This window comes from Phocoena phocoena, chromosome 1, assembly GCF_963924675.1.
Source record: "Phocoena phocoena chromosome 1, mPhoPho1.1, whole genome shotgun sequence".
Lineage (NCBI taxonomy): Eukaryota > Metazoa > Chordata > Mammalia > Artiodactyla > Phocoenidae > Phocoena > Phocoena phocoena.
Genome location: NC_089219.1, coordinates 28,013,357 through 28,028,838, shown reverse-complemented (window position 1 = coordinate 28,028,838; position 15,482 = coordinate 28,013,357). Strand labels below are relative to the sequence as shown.

The 15,482-nt window shown below is 38.1% G+C and overlaps 1 protein-coding gene across 1 annotated transcript in view; it reads left to right on the top strand.

The window, feature by feature from the left end:
* Nucleotides 1–15,482, top strand: part of ZMYM6 (zinc finger MYM-type containing 6) — a 45,647-nt gene that overhangs the window by 21,542 nt on the left and 8,623 nt on the right. Inside the window, exons 6-13 of the mRNA XM_065886525.1 lie at nt 1,738–1,888; nt 2,811–2,926; nt 3,727–4,002; nt 4,175–4,325; nt 7,137–7,309; nt 8,467–8,617; nt 9,843–9,977; nt 10,776–10,816. Of these exons, the coding sequence (XP_065742597.1) occupies nt 1,738–1,888; nt 2,811–2,926; nt 3,727–4,002; nt 4,175–4,325; nt 7,137–7,309; nt 8,467–8,617; nt 9,843–9,977; nt 10,776–10,816 (1,194 nt within the window). The remainder of the gene's footprint in view (nt 1–1,737; nt 1,889–2,810; nt 2,927–3,726; nt 4,003–4,174; nt 4,326–7,136; nt 7,310–8,466; nt 8,618–9,842; nt 9,978–10,775; nt 10,817–15,482) is intronic.

Below are 15,482 nucleotides of genomic sequence, written 5' to 3'. Positions count from 1 at the left end.
TTTTCCAGAAGGCTTTTAATTTACTTTGTCCAGCTCTATCAGAAGAATCACTATCTGTGGCAGCAATAGCGTTACGAAATGTATTTCTTAAATACGAAATGTATTTCTTAAATAATAAGACTTGAAAGTCAAAATTACTCTGATCTGTGGGTTGCAGAATGGGTGATTTGTTAGCAGGTGTGAAAACAACATTAGTATCATTGTACATCTCCATCAGAGCTCTTGGGTGACCAGATGCATTGTCAATGAGCAATAATATTTTGAAAGGAATCTTTTCTTCTGAGGAGTAGGTCTCAACAGTGGGCTTAAAATATTCAGTAAACCGTGTTGTCAGCAGATGTGCTGTTATCTAGGCATTGTTCTTCCATTTATAGAACACAGGCAGAGTAGATTTAGCGTAATTCTTAAGGGCCCTAGGATTTTTAGAATAATAAATGAGCATTGGCTTCAACTTAAAGTCACCAGGTGCAGTAGCCCCTAACAAGAGAGTTGGCCTGTCCTTGAAGCTTTGAAGCCAGGCATTGACTTCCCTCTAGCATGAAAGTCCTAGATGGAATCTTCTTCCAATGGAAGGCTATTTCATCTGCATTGAAAATCTGTTGTTTAATGTAGCCACCTTCATTAATTATCTTAGCTAGGTCTTCTGAATAACTTGTAGCTTCCGCATCAGCACTTGCTGCTTCACATTGTACTTTGATGTTATGGAGGTGGCTTCTTTCCTTAAAACTCATGAACCAACCTCTGCCACCTTCAGACTTTTCTTCTGCAGCTTCCTCATCTGTCTCAGCCTTCATAGAATTGAAGAGAGGTAGGGCCTTGCTTTGGATTAGGCTTTGGCTTAAGGGAATATTGTGGCTGGTTTGATCTTCTGTCCAGACACTAAAACTTTATCCATATCAGCAGTAAGACTGTTTTGCTTTCTTGTCATTTGTGTCTTCACTGGAGTAGCACGTTTGATTTCCTTCAAGAACTTCTCCTTTGCATTTACAACTTGGCTAACTGGCACAAGAGGCCTAGCTTTAGGCCTCTCTTAGCTTTCCACATGCCTTCCTCACTAAGTTTAATCATTTCTGGCTTTTGATTTGAAGTGAGAAACGTGTAACTGTTCCTTTCACTTGACTACCTAGAGACCATTGTAGGGTTATTAACTGGCCTAATTTCAATATTGTTGTGTCTCAGGGAATAGGGAGGCCTGACCAGAGGGAGAGAGATGGGAAATAGCCGGTCAGTGGAGCAGTCAGAACACATACAACGTTTATCAATTTAGCTAGTCTTAAGTGGGAGTGGTTTATGGCACCCCAAAATAGTTACAATGGTAAGATCACTGATTACAGATCACCATAAAATATACAATAATAATGAAAAAATTTGAAATTTTGCGCGAATTACCAAAATGTGACACAGCGAGCAAATGCTGTTGGAAAAATGGCGCTGATAGACTTGCTTGACACAGGGTTGCCACAGATCTTCAATTTGTAAAAAATGCAGTATCTGCAAAGCATAATAAAGTGAAGCACAATAGAATGAGGTATGCCTGTATTATTGTCCGAAAGAACTTATTTTTCCTACATCCCAACTTTTAGGAAAGTCTGTACTTAGTGTAGCTGCTATCATTGTCATGCTCAAATATTTTAGCCAAAGCCTTTGGTTGTAGGTAGCTTTTCTTTTTCTTTCCTTAAACCATATGTATATACGTGTGCTTGAACTAGGTATCTAAATCTTATTTTATTTTAATAGAATTCAGCCCAAACTCCTCCATATGCCTTGGGGAAATCATTGAGGCCCTCAGCTGAAATGATTGAGACTACGAACGACTCAGGAAAAACAGAGCTTTTCTGCTCTATTAATTGCTTATCTGCTTACAGAGTTAAGACAGTTATTTCTTCAGGTAATGTTTAAGTTTGATAAATTTATAGATTTCGTAACTATTAAAGAAGAATGTGACTGCTTTTCTTTCACTTCGTTACAAACTAAACTGATCTATGTGGTTAAATAAAGACCCAAGGTTATTTTAGTTTCAAAGAGCTGATTTTTATTTTTATTTTCTTTGAAGGATCCATGCAATATTTTTTTTTAAGTAATTAATTTATTTTAGGCTGCGTCGGGTCTTAGTTGCGGCATGTGAGATATTTTGTGGTGGTGCACGGGCTTCTCTCTAGTTGTGGCACATGGGCTGAGTAGTTGTGGCGCACGGGCTTAGTTGCCCCGTGGCATGTGGGATCTTAGTTCCCCCACCAGGGACCAAACCCATGTTCCCTGCATTGGAAGGCGGATTCTTAACGACTGGACCACCAGGGAAGTCCCACAAAGAGCTGATTTTTTTTTTTTTTTTTGTGGTACGCAGGCCTCTCACTGTCGTGGCCTCTCCCGTTGCGGAGCACAGGCTCTGGACACACAGGCTCAGCGGCCATGGCTCACGGGCCCAGCCACTCCACGGCATGTGGGATCTCCCCGGACCGGGGCACGAACCCGCATCCCCTGCATCGGCAGGTGGACTCTCAACCACTGCGCCACCAGGGAAGCCCAAGAGCTGATTTTTAAGTGACAAAGTTTTTCAGTGATTCTCTTGATTGAAGTGTTTATTTTGTAATTTCATATGTGAAAAGAGAGAAAAAAACGCGTATAAGTTCCAAGTTAATTTTTGTGTAAGTGGGACTTAATTGAGGTTAGCTTTACATATTATTGTAAAGTTCCTTCATTTTTGTTTTGCATATTACTGAATATTTGGGTTTTTTACTCTCCTAATACATTTTTGGATCATTTGTTCATCTGTGTAACTTACTCATTGGTTTTTATTTTTTTCTACCAAGGTGTCCAAGTTTTCTGTCATAGTTGTAAAACCTCAGCAGTCCCTCAGTATCACCTAGCCATGTCCAATGGAACTATATACAGCTTCTGCAGCTCCAGTTGTGTGGTGGCTTTCCAGGTATGACCTAAGGTAGTACTTTGCCCTTGCAGTTCTCTTAGGCGTTGGTCTATGGCAAATGTTAACTGCTGAAGGACCATGCTTATTAAGTTAGAAAGAAAAAAATTCTATTCAGCTGTGATCCAAGAGGTCATTTCTGCAAAATGTCTGAGCCCAAGATTTGACCCTCAGTCCTTCTTAATTCAGAGTGCTCACCTAAACTACCTTTCTCTCCCACTTTCTCCCTTGGCTCTCTCCCTTTCAAAAGAATGGAAGCTAGGCTATGGTTTGGATAGGTGGCATGGTGATGTGCTCATTTGTCCCTTCGTTTCATCCTGGGCCAGATACATAATGACTCCTGGCGTGGATATGGAAGCTTCCACTTACTTGTCCCATTCTCTTCTCTCTGATACACAGGGAAAGGGTAGAGTTTCCCATCCTCCTGGGTGGGAAGATGCCTGCACCAGGGAGAAAGAGACTACTGATGGCCACTGTGCTCTTAATAGCCATGAGAGGCTGGTTGGTAATGGGAGTGCAGGTGAAGGGGTATCTTGGGGGAAAGGAGAGGCCTGCTCTAATTTAGTAATTAGTCAGGTACTAGAGATCTTTGGAAAGCCTGAATTTTAGTCCTCAGTCTTTTAATGTTGCATTTCTCAGTCCTATTCTGGAAGTATGCCATTTCAACTCTTTCTGTGAACTACTCAATAAAAATTTCAAGAAACGTTTGGGGGGAATTAATTTATTAAAATGAGAAAATGAAATTGATCAAGTTACCTTATTTCTCAGTTGATAAAATCTTTGCCTTATTTGTATTCATTCAGAATGTATTTAACAAGCCAAAAGGAACAAACTCTTCAGCAGTGCCCTTGTCTCAGGGCCAAGTGGTTGTAAGTCCACCCTCTGGGTCAGCAGTGTCAGCAGGAGGAGGTAACACCTCTGCCGTTTCCCCCAGCTCCGTCAGTGGCTCTGCCGCAGCCAATCTCCAGCCTCCTTCTGCTCAGTCCCAGCGAGTTGCTTTAACCCATACAGTTGTTAAACTCAAGTGTCAGCACTGTAACCATCTGTTTGCCACAAAACCAGAACTTCTTTTCTACAAGGTAAAGAGAGACCGTGGAGGGGATTGAATATGAGTTTATCTAAAGAAGTATTTTTGTCTTTTCATCTTTGACAGTCCCTTGGTTTGCTTTGAAATGAGAAAGAAAAGGATTTCTTAACAATAAAGCAACTGTTTAATTTAATTAGATATTAATGACTGTTCTTCCTCTGCAGGGTAAAATGTTTCTGTTTTGTGGCAAGATTTGCTCTGATGAATACAAAAAGAGAAATAAAGTTATGGCAATGTGTGACTACTGTAAACTGCAGAAAATTATAAAGGAGACTGTACGATTCTCAGGGGTTGATAAGCCATTCTGTAGTGAAGGTAAAGAAAAAAGCTCAGTTTTGGCCACAGAGCATATGGTTGTTATGAAGTAATTCATGATGAGTTGAGCTGTTAATCCACAATTAATTTTCAAGTAATTTCTTTTATGAAGTATAATTTGAAGCTTTTTTATTGAGTTTATACTTAATTCACTTTAAAGTCTATCCTTTTAAATGTTATAATAATCTCAATAAAGAAAAACTTTCAAAATATAATTAGGTCAATGGTATTCGTATATAGAAAATCTCTTCGTAAGTTTAGCTATGACTTCAGAGATCTTTTTGTTTTTGCACGCATTCATAAAGAGGGTACTTAGGCAATTACTGCTTCTTGGCTTAAGAAACTTTTATATTGGGTTGGCCAAAAGGTTGCTTCGTTTTTTTCTGTATGATGGCTCTAGTAGCACTTAGTTTTCTTTAACTTCATTCGAAACAGTTTTGTTAGATTGTATGTGACAGCTGTCATATCAGCGTGCATTTAAAAAAAGACTTATCAAAATTGGTGAATTTTGGGGGACTTCCCTGGTAGTCTAGTAGTAAAAAATCCACCTTTCAACGCAGGGGGCACAGGTTTGATTCCTGATCAGGGAACTAAGATTCCACGTGCCACGGGGCAACTAAGCCCATGCGCCACAACTACTGAGCTTGCGCACCTCAACTAGAGAGGCTGTGTGCTGCAAACTACAGAGTCCTGGAGCCTGTGTGCCACAACTAGAGAAGAGAAAACCCGCATGCCACAACTGGAGAGAAGCCTGTGTGCTGCAACGAGAAGATCTCGCATGCCTCAACGAAGATTCTATGTACCACAACTAAGATCCGACACGGGCAAAAATTTTAAAACTTGGTGAATTTTTATGTAGCCATTTTAATATTGAAGATGGAAGAAAAAAAGCATTTTTGGCATATTATGCTTTATTATTTCAAAGAAGGTAAAAATGCAACTGAAACACAAAAAGATTTGCGCAGTGTATGGAGAAGGTGCTGTGACTGATTGAATGTGTCAAAAGTGGTTTGCGAAGTTTTGTGCTGGAGATTTCTCTCTGGACGATGCTCCACGGTTGGGTAGACCAGTTGAAGTTGATAGTGATCAAATTGAGACATTGAGAACAATCAACGTTATACCACGTGGGAGACAGCTGACATACTCAAAATATCCAAATCAAGCACTGAAAATCATTTGCACCACGTTGCTTACGTTAATCGCTTTGATGTTTGGGTTCCACATAAGTTAAGCGGAAAAAAACCTTGACTGTATTTCCGCATGCAATTCTCTACTTAAACCTAAGGAAGACGTTCTTTTTTTTGTTTGTTTTTTTGTTTGTTTGTTTGTTTTTTGCGGTACGCGGGCCTCTCACTGTTGTGGCCTCTCCTGTTGCGGAGCACAGGCTCCGGACGCGCAGGCTCAGCAGCCATGGCTCACGGGCCCAGCCGCTCCGCAGCATGTGGGATCTTCCCGGACTGGGACACGAACCTGTGTCCCCTGCATCGGCAGGCGGACTCTCAACCACTGCGCCACCAGGGAAGCCCTTGTTTTGTTTTTTTGAACTTGGCTTTTTTCTCTCTTTTTTTTAAAATAAATTTATTTATTTACTTATTTTTGTCTGCGTTGGGTCTTTGTTGCTGTGCGCGGGCTTTCTCTAGTTGTGGTGAGCAGGGGTTACTCTTCGTTGCGGTACGTAGGCTTCTCATTGCACTGGCTTGTCTTTGCTGCGGAGCACGGGCTCTAGGCACGTGGGCTTCAGTAGTTGTGGCTCACGGGCTCTAGAGAGCAGGTTCAGTAGTTGTGACACCTGGGCTTAGTTGCCCCGTGATATGTGGGATCTTCCCGGACCAGGGCTCGAACCTGTGTCCCCTGCATTGGCAGGCAGATTCTTAACCACTGCACCACTAGGGAAGTCCCAGTGTTCCATTTTTAAAACAAATTGTGACGGACGATGAAAAGTGGATACTGTACAGTAATGTGGAATGGAAGAGACCGTAGGACAAGCAAAACGAACCACCACCAACCACACCAAAGGCCAGTCTTCATCCAAAGAAGGTGATGTTGTGTATATGGTGACATTGGAAGGGAACCCTCTATTACGAGCTCCTTCTGGAAAACCAAACGATTAATTCCAATAAGTACTGCTTCCAGTTAGACCAACTGAAAGCAGCACTTGATGAAAAGTGTCTAGAATTAGTCAACAGAAAACGCATAACCTTCCATCAGGATAATGCAAGACCGCATGTTTCTTTGATGACCCGGCAAAAACTGTTACAACTTGGCTGGGAAGTTTTGATTCATCCACTGTATTCACCAGACATTGCACCTTCGGATTTCCTTTTATTTTGGTCTTTACAAAATTCTTTTAATGGGAAAAATTTCAATTCCCTGGAAGACAGTAAAAGGCACCTGAACAGTTCTTTGCTCAAAAAGATAAAAAAGTTTTGTGAAGATGGAATTATGAAGTTGCCTGAAAAATGGCAGAAGGTAGTGGAACAAAAGGGTGAATACGTTGTTCAATGAAGTTCTTGGTGAAAATGAAAAATGTGTCTTTTATTTTTACTTAAAAACTGAAGACACTTTTTGGCCAACCCAATACCTCTGATGTTTCTGAATATAGACGACCTAATATTTAGAGTATATGTTTCAAAAGTGATATGTTTGTTTTGTGAATATAGATAAGACTCTCTTTTAACCTAGAGGCAAATAATTGTGTCAAGTATTTAGAAATTAGCTTAAAGTTGCTATCTAAGACTGTAGAAACTCACTTTACTGTCTTCAAGTTTATATAAACTTGATGTTTCTTGCTTTTATCCCTCTGGTTCTCAGTTTGCAAATTCCTCTCTGCCCGTGACTTTGGAGAACGATGGGGAAACTACTGTAAGATGTGCAGTTATTGTTCACAGACATCCCCTAATTTGGTAGAAAATCGATTGGAGGGCAAGTTAGAAGAGTTTTGTTGTGAAGACTGCATGACCAAATTTACTGTTCTATTTTATCAGGTAAATGTAATATATCTCTTTGGCTTTCTGAAGTTCATACAAATTATTTTCTATTTGAAATATATTCAGATTATGTGAAGAAAAATTGGGTGTTTAGAATTGGGTAAATAAATTATGGGCTCCTAAAGCAAAATTCCGTTGAATATAAACATGAAATCTTTGGGGTAAAGAGTATAGAATTAAAAAGAATAAATAAATAAGAAAAAATTTAAAAAGAGTATAGAATTTTGGGAGACTTTGTTGTTGTTTGAAGATATGTTCCTTTAATTTTTGCTTTCTTATAAGGCACACGGACCTTATTTATAACTTTGGGTTTTTTTTAGTTAGAACTTTACATAGTTATGTTGCCTTAAGTTGCTCTCTCATTCAGAAAGTTACTCTGAGAAATTTGAAGTCAGACCTTGTTCTCACTTCATAGGTCAAATGACTCTGACCTCCTTACCCCTCACCTGCCTTCTTTAAAAAAAAATTTTTTTTGAAAGGCTGACAACGAAAGCTATAATTAATTGAACCACTAATACATGTCCAGTACTTCATAAGTGTTATTTCATTTACTCCTCACCACAATCCTAAGAGGTAGGTATAGTATTACCTGTTTATAAATAAGGAAAAAAAGTAAGGTCCGGGGAGGTTAAGTAATGTGCCCCTGAAGAAGCTGGTAGGTGATGGACAGCACCTGTAACATTCCAGTGAAATCACCTGTTTACTTGTCTACCTTCCTAACATATAACTTTCTTTGGGGGTCTTTTTCATAATTATATGACCAAGACCTATCTCAGTGCTCAAGACGAAGGATATCTAGTTAGATATTTGTTGAATGAGTCAAAACCTTTATGACTCCAAAGCCCATATTCTTTATACTGCAGTAGGCTACCTCTTAATGTTAAAAAAAAAAAAAAAAAGCCTATCTTTAAATTCCTTCATCAGTAATTTTGAAAACAGGAGATAACTTTTATATCCTCTCAGTTGAGGACATCTATATGAAACAAATAGTGTATATATTTTTAAGTACAGTGTCTTAAGGTAGAAACCTTACATTTTGTGATCTCAACTGACTCATGTATCCTGTTTTCATAGTTCCTCTGATTTTATGATTAGTGTTATATTTTCATTATTTTACAGTTTTAAGCCTATCCTGTTTTACATTTCTTTCTCAGATGGCCAAGTGTGATGGTTGTAAACGACAGGGTAAGCTAAGTGAGTCCATAAAATGGCGAGGAAACATCAAACATTTCTGTAACCTATTTTGTGTCATGGAGTTTTGTCATCGTCAGCAAATTATGAATGACCCTCTGTCACAAAATAAAGGTAAAGTTAAACTTGGCTAAGGGGGTCTTTATGTCAGTCCTAAGTTACTATAAGCACACACAGTTGTAAATAATATAATAAAACAAATTTCACTGGAGTCAAATAGCCTGAATTTCCTTAAATTTTCCTGTAAGAATTCTTAAAGATTGCTCTTGAGGGAAAATTAATCCTGATGCCTTTTGTTACCAAAATCAAACACACCAAGGAATCAATAAACATATAAGCGCTGATTTTGTAGGAAAATTAGATTTGATTGCTTTTGATTGACTTATCTGTACGTAAATAACTTACACTAAGGGATATATGCTATTCAGCTAATAAACCAGAAATAAAAACAGAACATCAGGGCAAACAAAGGAAGAGGATATAAGTATGTTAATATGGTTGCTGTGACTGGTGTCAGATTTGATCCAGAGCTTGCGTGTAGCCAAGGAAAAAAGAACAACACATTAATTATATCAGAAAAAATAAAGTAGACCAGTTCTTCACAGGTAGCGAAGTTTTTCCTGGCTAAGAATAAAATAATTTTGCAAGTAGGACAGCTAATGTGGCCAGGATATCCAGATGAATAGATATGTGGCATGTTCTGAAAGTAGCTCTCTGAAGTAGCACTTCTCTGAGTTAGACTAAAAACATCTGATGTTATGTTCTCTCCTCAAAGCCTGGAGTGCTGCTGAATTGACAGAATTCCTGTGCTTTGACGTTAAAGTCTGGCCTTTGTCTGCCTTTGCAATCTTATTAATCATCACCTTAATCACATATGCCTTGCACTAGTCTTTTGTGTTATCATTCATTCCGTAAGACCAGTCAGGGTGGTGGTAGAATTTTCATTGTATAATGTGGGTTAACAAAGTCACTGTTTTTATGTGGATGGACAGCTACATCACCAACTTACTTGTAAAAATTAGCATGTTAAATTTTTATTTGAATCAAGCTTAGGTGTAGGAATTTTAGTATTCACTAATGGAAAAGTCTGGTTAATCCTGAAGCTGATACCTGTATTTTCACCTATTAAGTATCAGTTGAAGTTTATAATTTTAGAGAATCAGGAACCCTTTAAGTCCTAATGAACACTAATCTGAACAGAATCACCCAACCCAACATTATACAGAGTTAGATATTTGCATTGTACCTTGAAACTTAGCTGTTAAACAGGGTTTCTTTAATGTGTGTGTGTGATCCTTTTGTTTATACTAGGTCTTACCTTTTTGTCTATTTTAATCAGTAAATATTTCTAAGGCACAAACTGCTTCAGTGGAGCTCCCTTCTGCAAGGACAAATACAATACCAGTTATAACCAATGTGGTGTCATTGGCAAAAATATCTCCTGCCCAGCTCACAGAGAATGTTGTTTTAAAAGGTATGACTTGATGTAAAGGCATTTGGGTAGACTGTAGAGGTGAGTGTTGTCTAGGGTAAATAGTTCTTATTGGTAATGTTTACATATATGTTTATATGAGGAAACATGCCCCTCTGTCTCTGAGGGAAGTGGGTAGCAAGCAGGGTGGCATGTATAGGGAAGGAAGTGACATGTATAGTTTATTTTTTTAAGAACCCAGTTGATTTTATTTATTTATTTTTCTCTTTTTTTTGATTTTTTTTTTTTTTTTTGGTGCAGTACGCGGGCCTCTCACTGTTGTGGCCTCTCCCGTTGTGGAGCACAGGCTCCGGACGCGCAGGCTCAGCGGCCATGGCTCACGGGCTCAGCCGCTCCGCGGCATGTGGGATCTTCCTGGACCGGGGCACGAACCCACGTCCCCTGCATCGACAGGCAGACTCTTAACCACTGTGCCACCAGGGAAGCCTTTTTTTGAATTTTATTTTATTTTTTTATACAGCAGGTTATTAGTTATCCATTTTATACATATTAGTGTATATATGTCAGTCCCAATCTCCCAATTGATTTTAATATCGCTGCCTTTACCTTCGGAGATTCTAATACAGTAGGATGGGATTAGGCCCAGGAATCTCTGCCTTTACCAAGCACCCCAGGTAGTATTGATGCCAAGTTTCCTTGTACCATTTTTTTGAGAAATTTTGGACTAGGCTGTAGACCATCTTAGCTAGAGGAAAGTAACTTCTTGGTTTCAGTGTTTACTTCTGTATATTCTGGGGATAATGTTATTCTAGGGATAATGTATGTTTTAATTTACAACAGGTGCAGTTAATACTAAAGAGGCAGCAAAGATCATTGAAGATGTAAGTTTTATTAAATATTTTCCTGATTAATGCCCCTTGGGTTTAGTTTCATTTTGGATATAGCCTTCTAATGTATGTCTGAGTTCATGTCTATTTGCTGCTTAGTCTTTCTAAAAAGTAGAGTAATATATTATACACTGATTTTTGTTTTTGAATCTTAAAGTTAGATCATTAATAAGAATGCATTCCTGATTTTATTGTTTGTGTTCTGGTTCCTTAGTTTCTTTAAATACTTGTTAATTCCGTCTGGTTGCTTATTTTTCTCCTTTACTACATTCAAGTATTTTTCTTTTAGACTAGAAGGTCTCTTGAAAAAGTTCAGTATATTGTTGTTTTATGCATCTTTGAATTATGTGAGGCTGAAAATAGTGCAAAATAAAAATATATTTAAATTCCCACTTCATTGTGAAATTTCCCAAGATTAAAAAAAAAATTTAAAGAAATATATAATTTCAAATCTGGCAGGCTGAAAGAATTGCAGACTATCTCATTGTTGTCCTATGTCAGCATCACTTTAGCAGGAAAACAAAATTCCTATCATCCTTTATCAATATCACAGGAGCCTAATGTGTCAGATCTTGAGTTAATGTTTTCAGTGACTGTTGTGTTGCTCTCTTAACATTTGCTTTTGATACAATTCAAATCTTTTTTTAAATATTGATATAACAGTGTCATTCAGGTTCATTAAGTGGTGTTGCTATACCAAAAAGTGTGCCCCAAATTCTAAATTTGGAGCAGAAGTTAGATGTGATAAAACTTTGTGAAGAAGGCCAGACCATTGCTATGATATCTCATGCTGTTAATTTAGGAGAGTGCACCCTGCAGAGTAGTAGAGATAATGCTCAAAAAACCCCAAAGCAGTATTAAAGCAGGTACATTCTTTAGTTCACAAAGTTATCTTGTAACCAGGCAAGGATAATGGAATAAATGGAAGAAATCCTGGCAACACAGCTGCAAAATCAGTGCTGCCATAATGCGTCCCTAAGGCCGAGCTATCATCTGTGCTATGGCATGAAGTATTTTTGATGATTTGAAAGGAGGCAACACTGAGACAAAAAGGTTTACTGCAAGTCATGGCTGGCTTTCCAATTTTAAAGCCCACCAAGGTTTTAAGAATATAAAAATGAGCAGGCCAGCTATATCTGCTAACACTGAAGCTATCAAAACATTTCAGCTTTACCAGAATTTAAAGAGGCTTTAACTTGGAAGACACCATAACATCTGCTAATAAAGAAGCTATAAGGGACTTCCCTGGTGGTGCAGTGGTTAAGAATCCGCCTGCCAGTGCAGGGGACATTTGTTCAATCCCTGGTCTGGGAAGATCCCACATGCCGTGGAGCAGCTAAGCCCGTGAGCCACAACTGCTGAGCCTGCACTCTAGAGCCCATGAGCCACAACTGCTGAAGCCCTCTCACCCGTAGCTGGTGTTCCGCAACAAGAGTAGCCACTGCAATGAGAAGCCTGCGCACCGCAACAAAGTAGCCCCTGCTCGCCACAACTAGAGAAAGCCCGCGTGCAGCAACGAGGACCCAACACGGCCAAAACTAAATGAATTAATTAAAAAAAAAAGCTATGAAAATGGTAAAGAAGGTAAATTTGTGCAAGGTTGTTGAAAGGAATGTTGAAATTTTGCTTGGGTTGTTGCCCAGGGATTAATAAAGGAAGACTTGCTAGAATTAGAAAAACAAAGGTAGCAGGAAGAGGGCCCCAGCAATTAGCCTGGGCCTTTAACACATCAACTAGCAGTGAAGTGACTGGCATAGACTTTTGACCATATTTCAGCAACCAGTTGCTATATTTGAAGATGATCCAAATGTGGATTGCGGTTCCATAGTGGCAAGGCGAAAGACGGACAGTGTGTCTGCATATCAAGAAATCCTCAGTGAAAAAAGAAAATATGAGAAAAAAAACCAAACCACGTTAGATTCATTAGATTCATTCTTTAGCAAAAGTCTTCCAGGGAATCAGACCAGCTTTCACCATAATGTGGAGAGATAGTTTATCCTACTTAGTTCGATATCTCTTAACTCTCCCATTATTAGTGTTGTTGGAAGATGGTGATAACTCTACTTAATTATTTTCAGGCAGTATACTACATTAATTAATGAACTATCATTAAGTTAATTTTGTGTCTATATGTATGCTATGTATTGTACATTAAGTTATATCTTAAAATTACATTATTAATAGATCACCATGTTGTAGAATTAATAATTTTGTTATTAACTGCCTAACTGTATAATGAATCATTGTTAATGTACTTTATATTAGTAAGTATTATTAATATGTATTATAAAAATATTCTATATTGGTTATAGGCTTATGACTCTGATAATGCATCCCTCCTCTACTTTATATGTATGGGACAATTAGTCTTGAATTATGTTGGTTTTGAATTATTCAGGATTTTCAGGAACATATCCCTTATATTAAATGTGACTGCCCTATATATGTTTTCCCTATATGGAGTATTTCTGTAATTCACCAATCATTTAAACTATGTTACAGAATAGTTCTGATTAATATTTTCAGTTTAGTCTATAAAAAGTATAATAATAAATAATGTAGTATTTTTATGATTAAAAAAAATCTGACAGTTTTAGAATTTTTTCTTTGTTTCTCTGGGACTTTGGTCTGAATCTCTTCAGGTTATTTAAGTGGTCTTAAATTTGGGGGAAAGGTGAGATACAGGGAAGTGCAAAGAAGAGAATATACTGCAAATGTCAGCAAACTTTTTCCATAAAGGTCTAGAGAGTAAATATTTAGACTTTGCAGGGCATACAGTCTCTGTTACAACTCCTCACCTCTGCCATTGTCGTGCAGAAGTAGCCATAGACAATACATGAGTGAGTAAAACACTGGAACAGTAAAACTTTATTTACAAACACAGGTGGTGGGCCCATGAACCATATTTTGCCAACTCCCTGTTCTACTGTATTCCCTTCATCCAGAATTAACCATTGATAGATTTGGCTTATTAGCTCACAGTTTTTTTGTTTTTTCTTCTACCCTCCCTTTTTTCTCCTTTTTAAAAAATGAATCACTACCTTCAGTCCTTTTTCACAACCCTAGATGCAACTACTATTCTGAGTTTGGTGTGTGTCCTTTCAGACCATTTTTAATCTTTCACATTCATATATACACATCCATGGAAAATAATTAATGTTATTTTTTAAAATATCCATGTGATATTTAATAGATTTGGTACATTCCTATTGCTGCTGTATAATATTGTATATAGGTACCATATTTTATTTATCTATTGCCTATTGATAAACATTAGGTTGCTTCACTATCAAAAATATCTGCTACAGTGGACATTCTGTGTCTCCTTGTGCACGTGTGCAGGTGTTTGTCTAGTGTAGACATGGAATTATGGAATTTTGGTGACAAAGTGCATTTGCATTTTTAGTTTTCAAATTGCCCTATAGAGTGGCTGTCCAGTTTTCATTCCCACGAGCAGTTTATTTTTGTACTCATTTCCCACAGCCTTATTGTTATTTTATGTTGTTAGATTTAAACTTTTTTTTTTGCCAGTCTGTTTAGTAATATCTTGTTTTATTTTACATGTCACTGATTACTAGTGTGTTTGCTTATATTTCTGTTTTTGAACGTTTGAATTTTCTTTGAATTTCCTGTTTTTAATTTTTCCCCATATTTATGTTTGTCTTTTTCTTATGGATTTCTTTTTTTTAATATAAATTTATTTTTATTTATTTAGTTTTTTCTGCATTGGGTTTTCATTGCTGCACGCAGGGCTCAGTAGTTCTGGCTTGTGGGCTTAGTAGTTGTGGTGCATGGGCTTAGTTGCTCTGCGGCATGTGGGATCTTCCTGGACCAGGGCTTGAACCCGTGTCCTGTGCATTGGCAGGCAGATTCTTAACCACTGCACCAGGGAAGTCCTGGGTTTCTTTATATATTCTGGATTTGCCTTCCTTTCTACTTATAATTTTTACCAACACAAAAACCTGCAGTAATCTTTCCTACCTGAAAAAAATCCTCCTTTAACACCATGACCTTTCAGCTACTGTCCCATTTCTCTGCTCTCCATTTTGGAAAAACTCCTCTAAGTGTGGCCTCTACTTGCTGCCACCATTTCCTTATCTGTTATCTTCCCTTAGCTCACTCTAGTCAGGCTTTTGTCTGCACCACTCCACTGAAACTATTCTTGTCAAGATCTCCATCAGTGTTTATTTTGCCAAATCCAGTGGTCAATTTTCAGTTCTTATTCTACTCATCCTTTCAGTAACATTTGATACAGTTGATCTCTCCTTCATTCCTTGAAATACCTTCTTCAACTTCTAGGTCAATCATTTGTTCCTTTTGTCAATCTACATTTCTTTGTAGGGGACTCATTATAGTCCTATGGTTTTAAACCACCTAGATGGTGGCTGATTACCAGATTTATTTCTCTTGCCTTGACCTCTGAGCTCTAGATTCACGTATCCATCCAACTGCTTGCTTGACATTTACTCTTAGATTGTGAATAGCCATCTCAAATAAAGCAGAGCTGTTTTATTTCCCCCACACTTCCTCTCCAGTGTTCCTTCTTATCACTCCTGTTGCTGTCGTCTTAGTCTGAGCCACCCATCACCTTTCTTCTGCATTGCAGTGACCTCCTACTTGTCTTCCTCCTTCCATTTTTGCCCTTTGCAGTTTTTTTCTC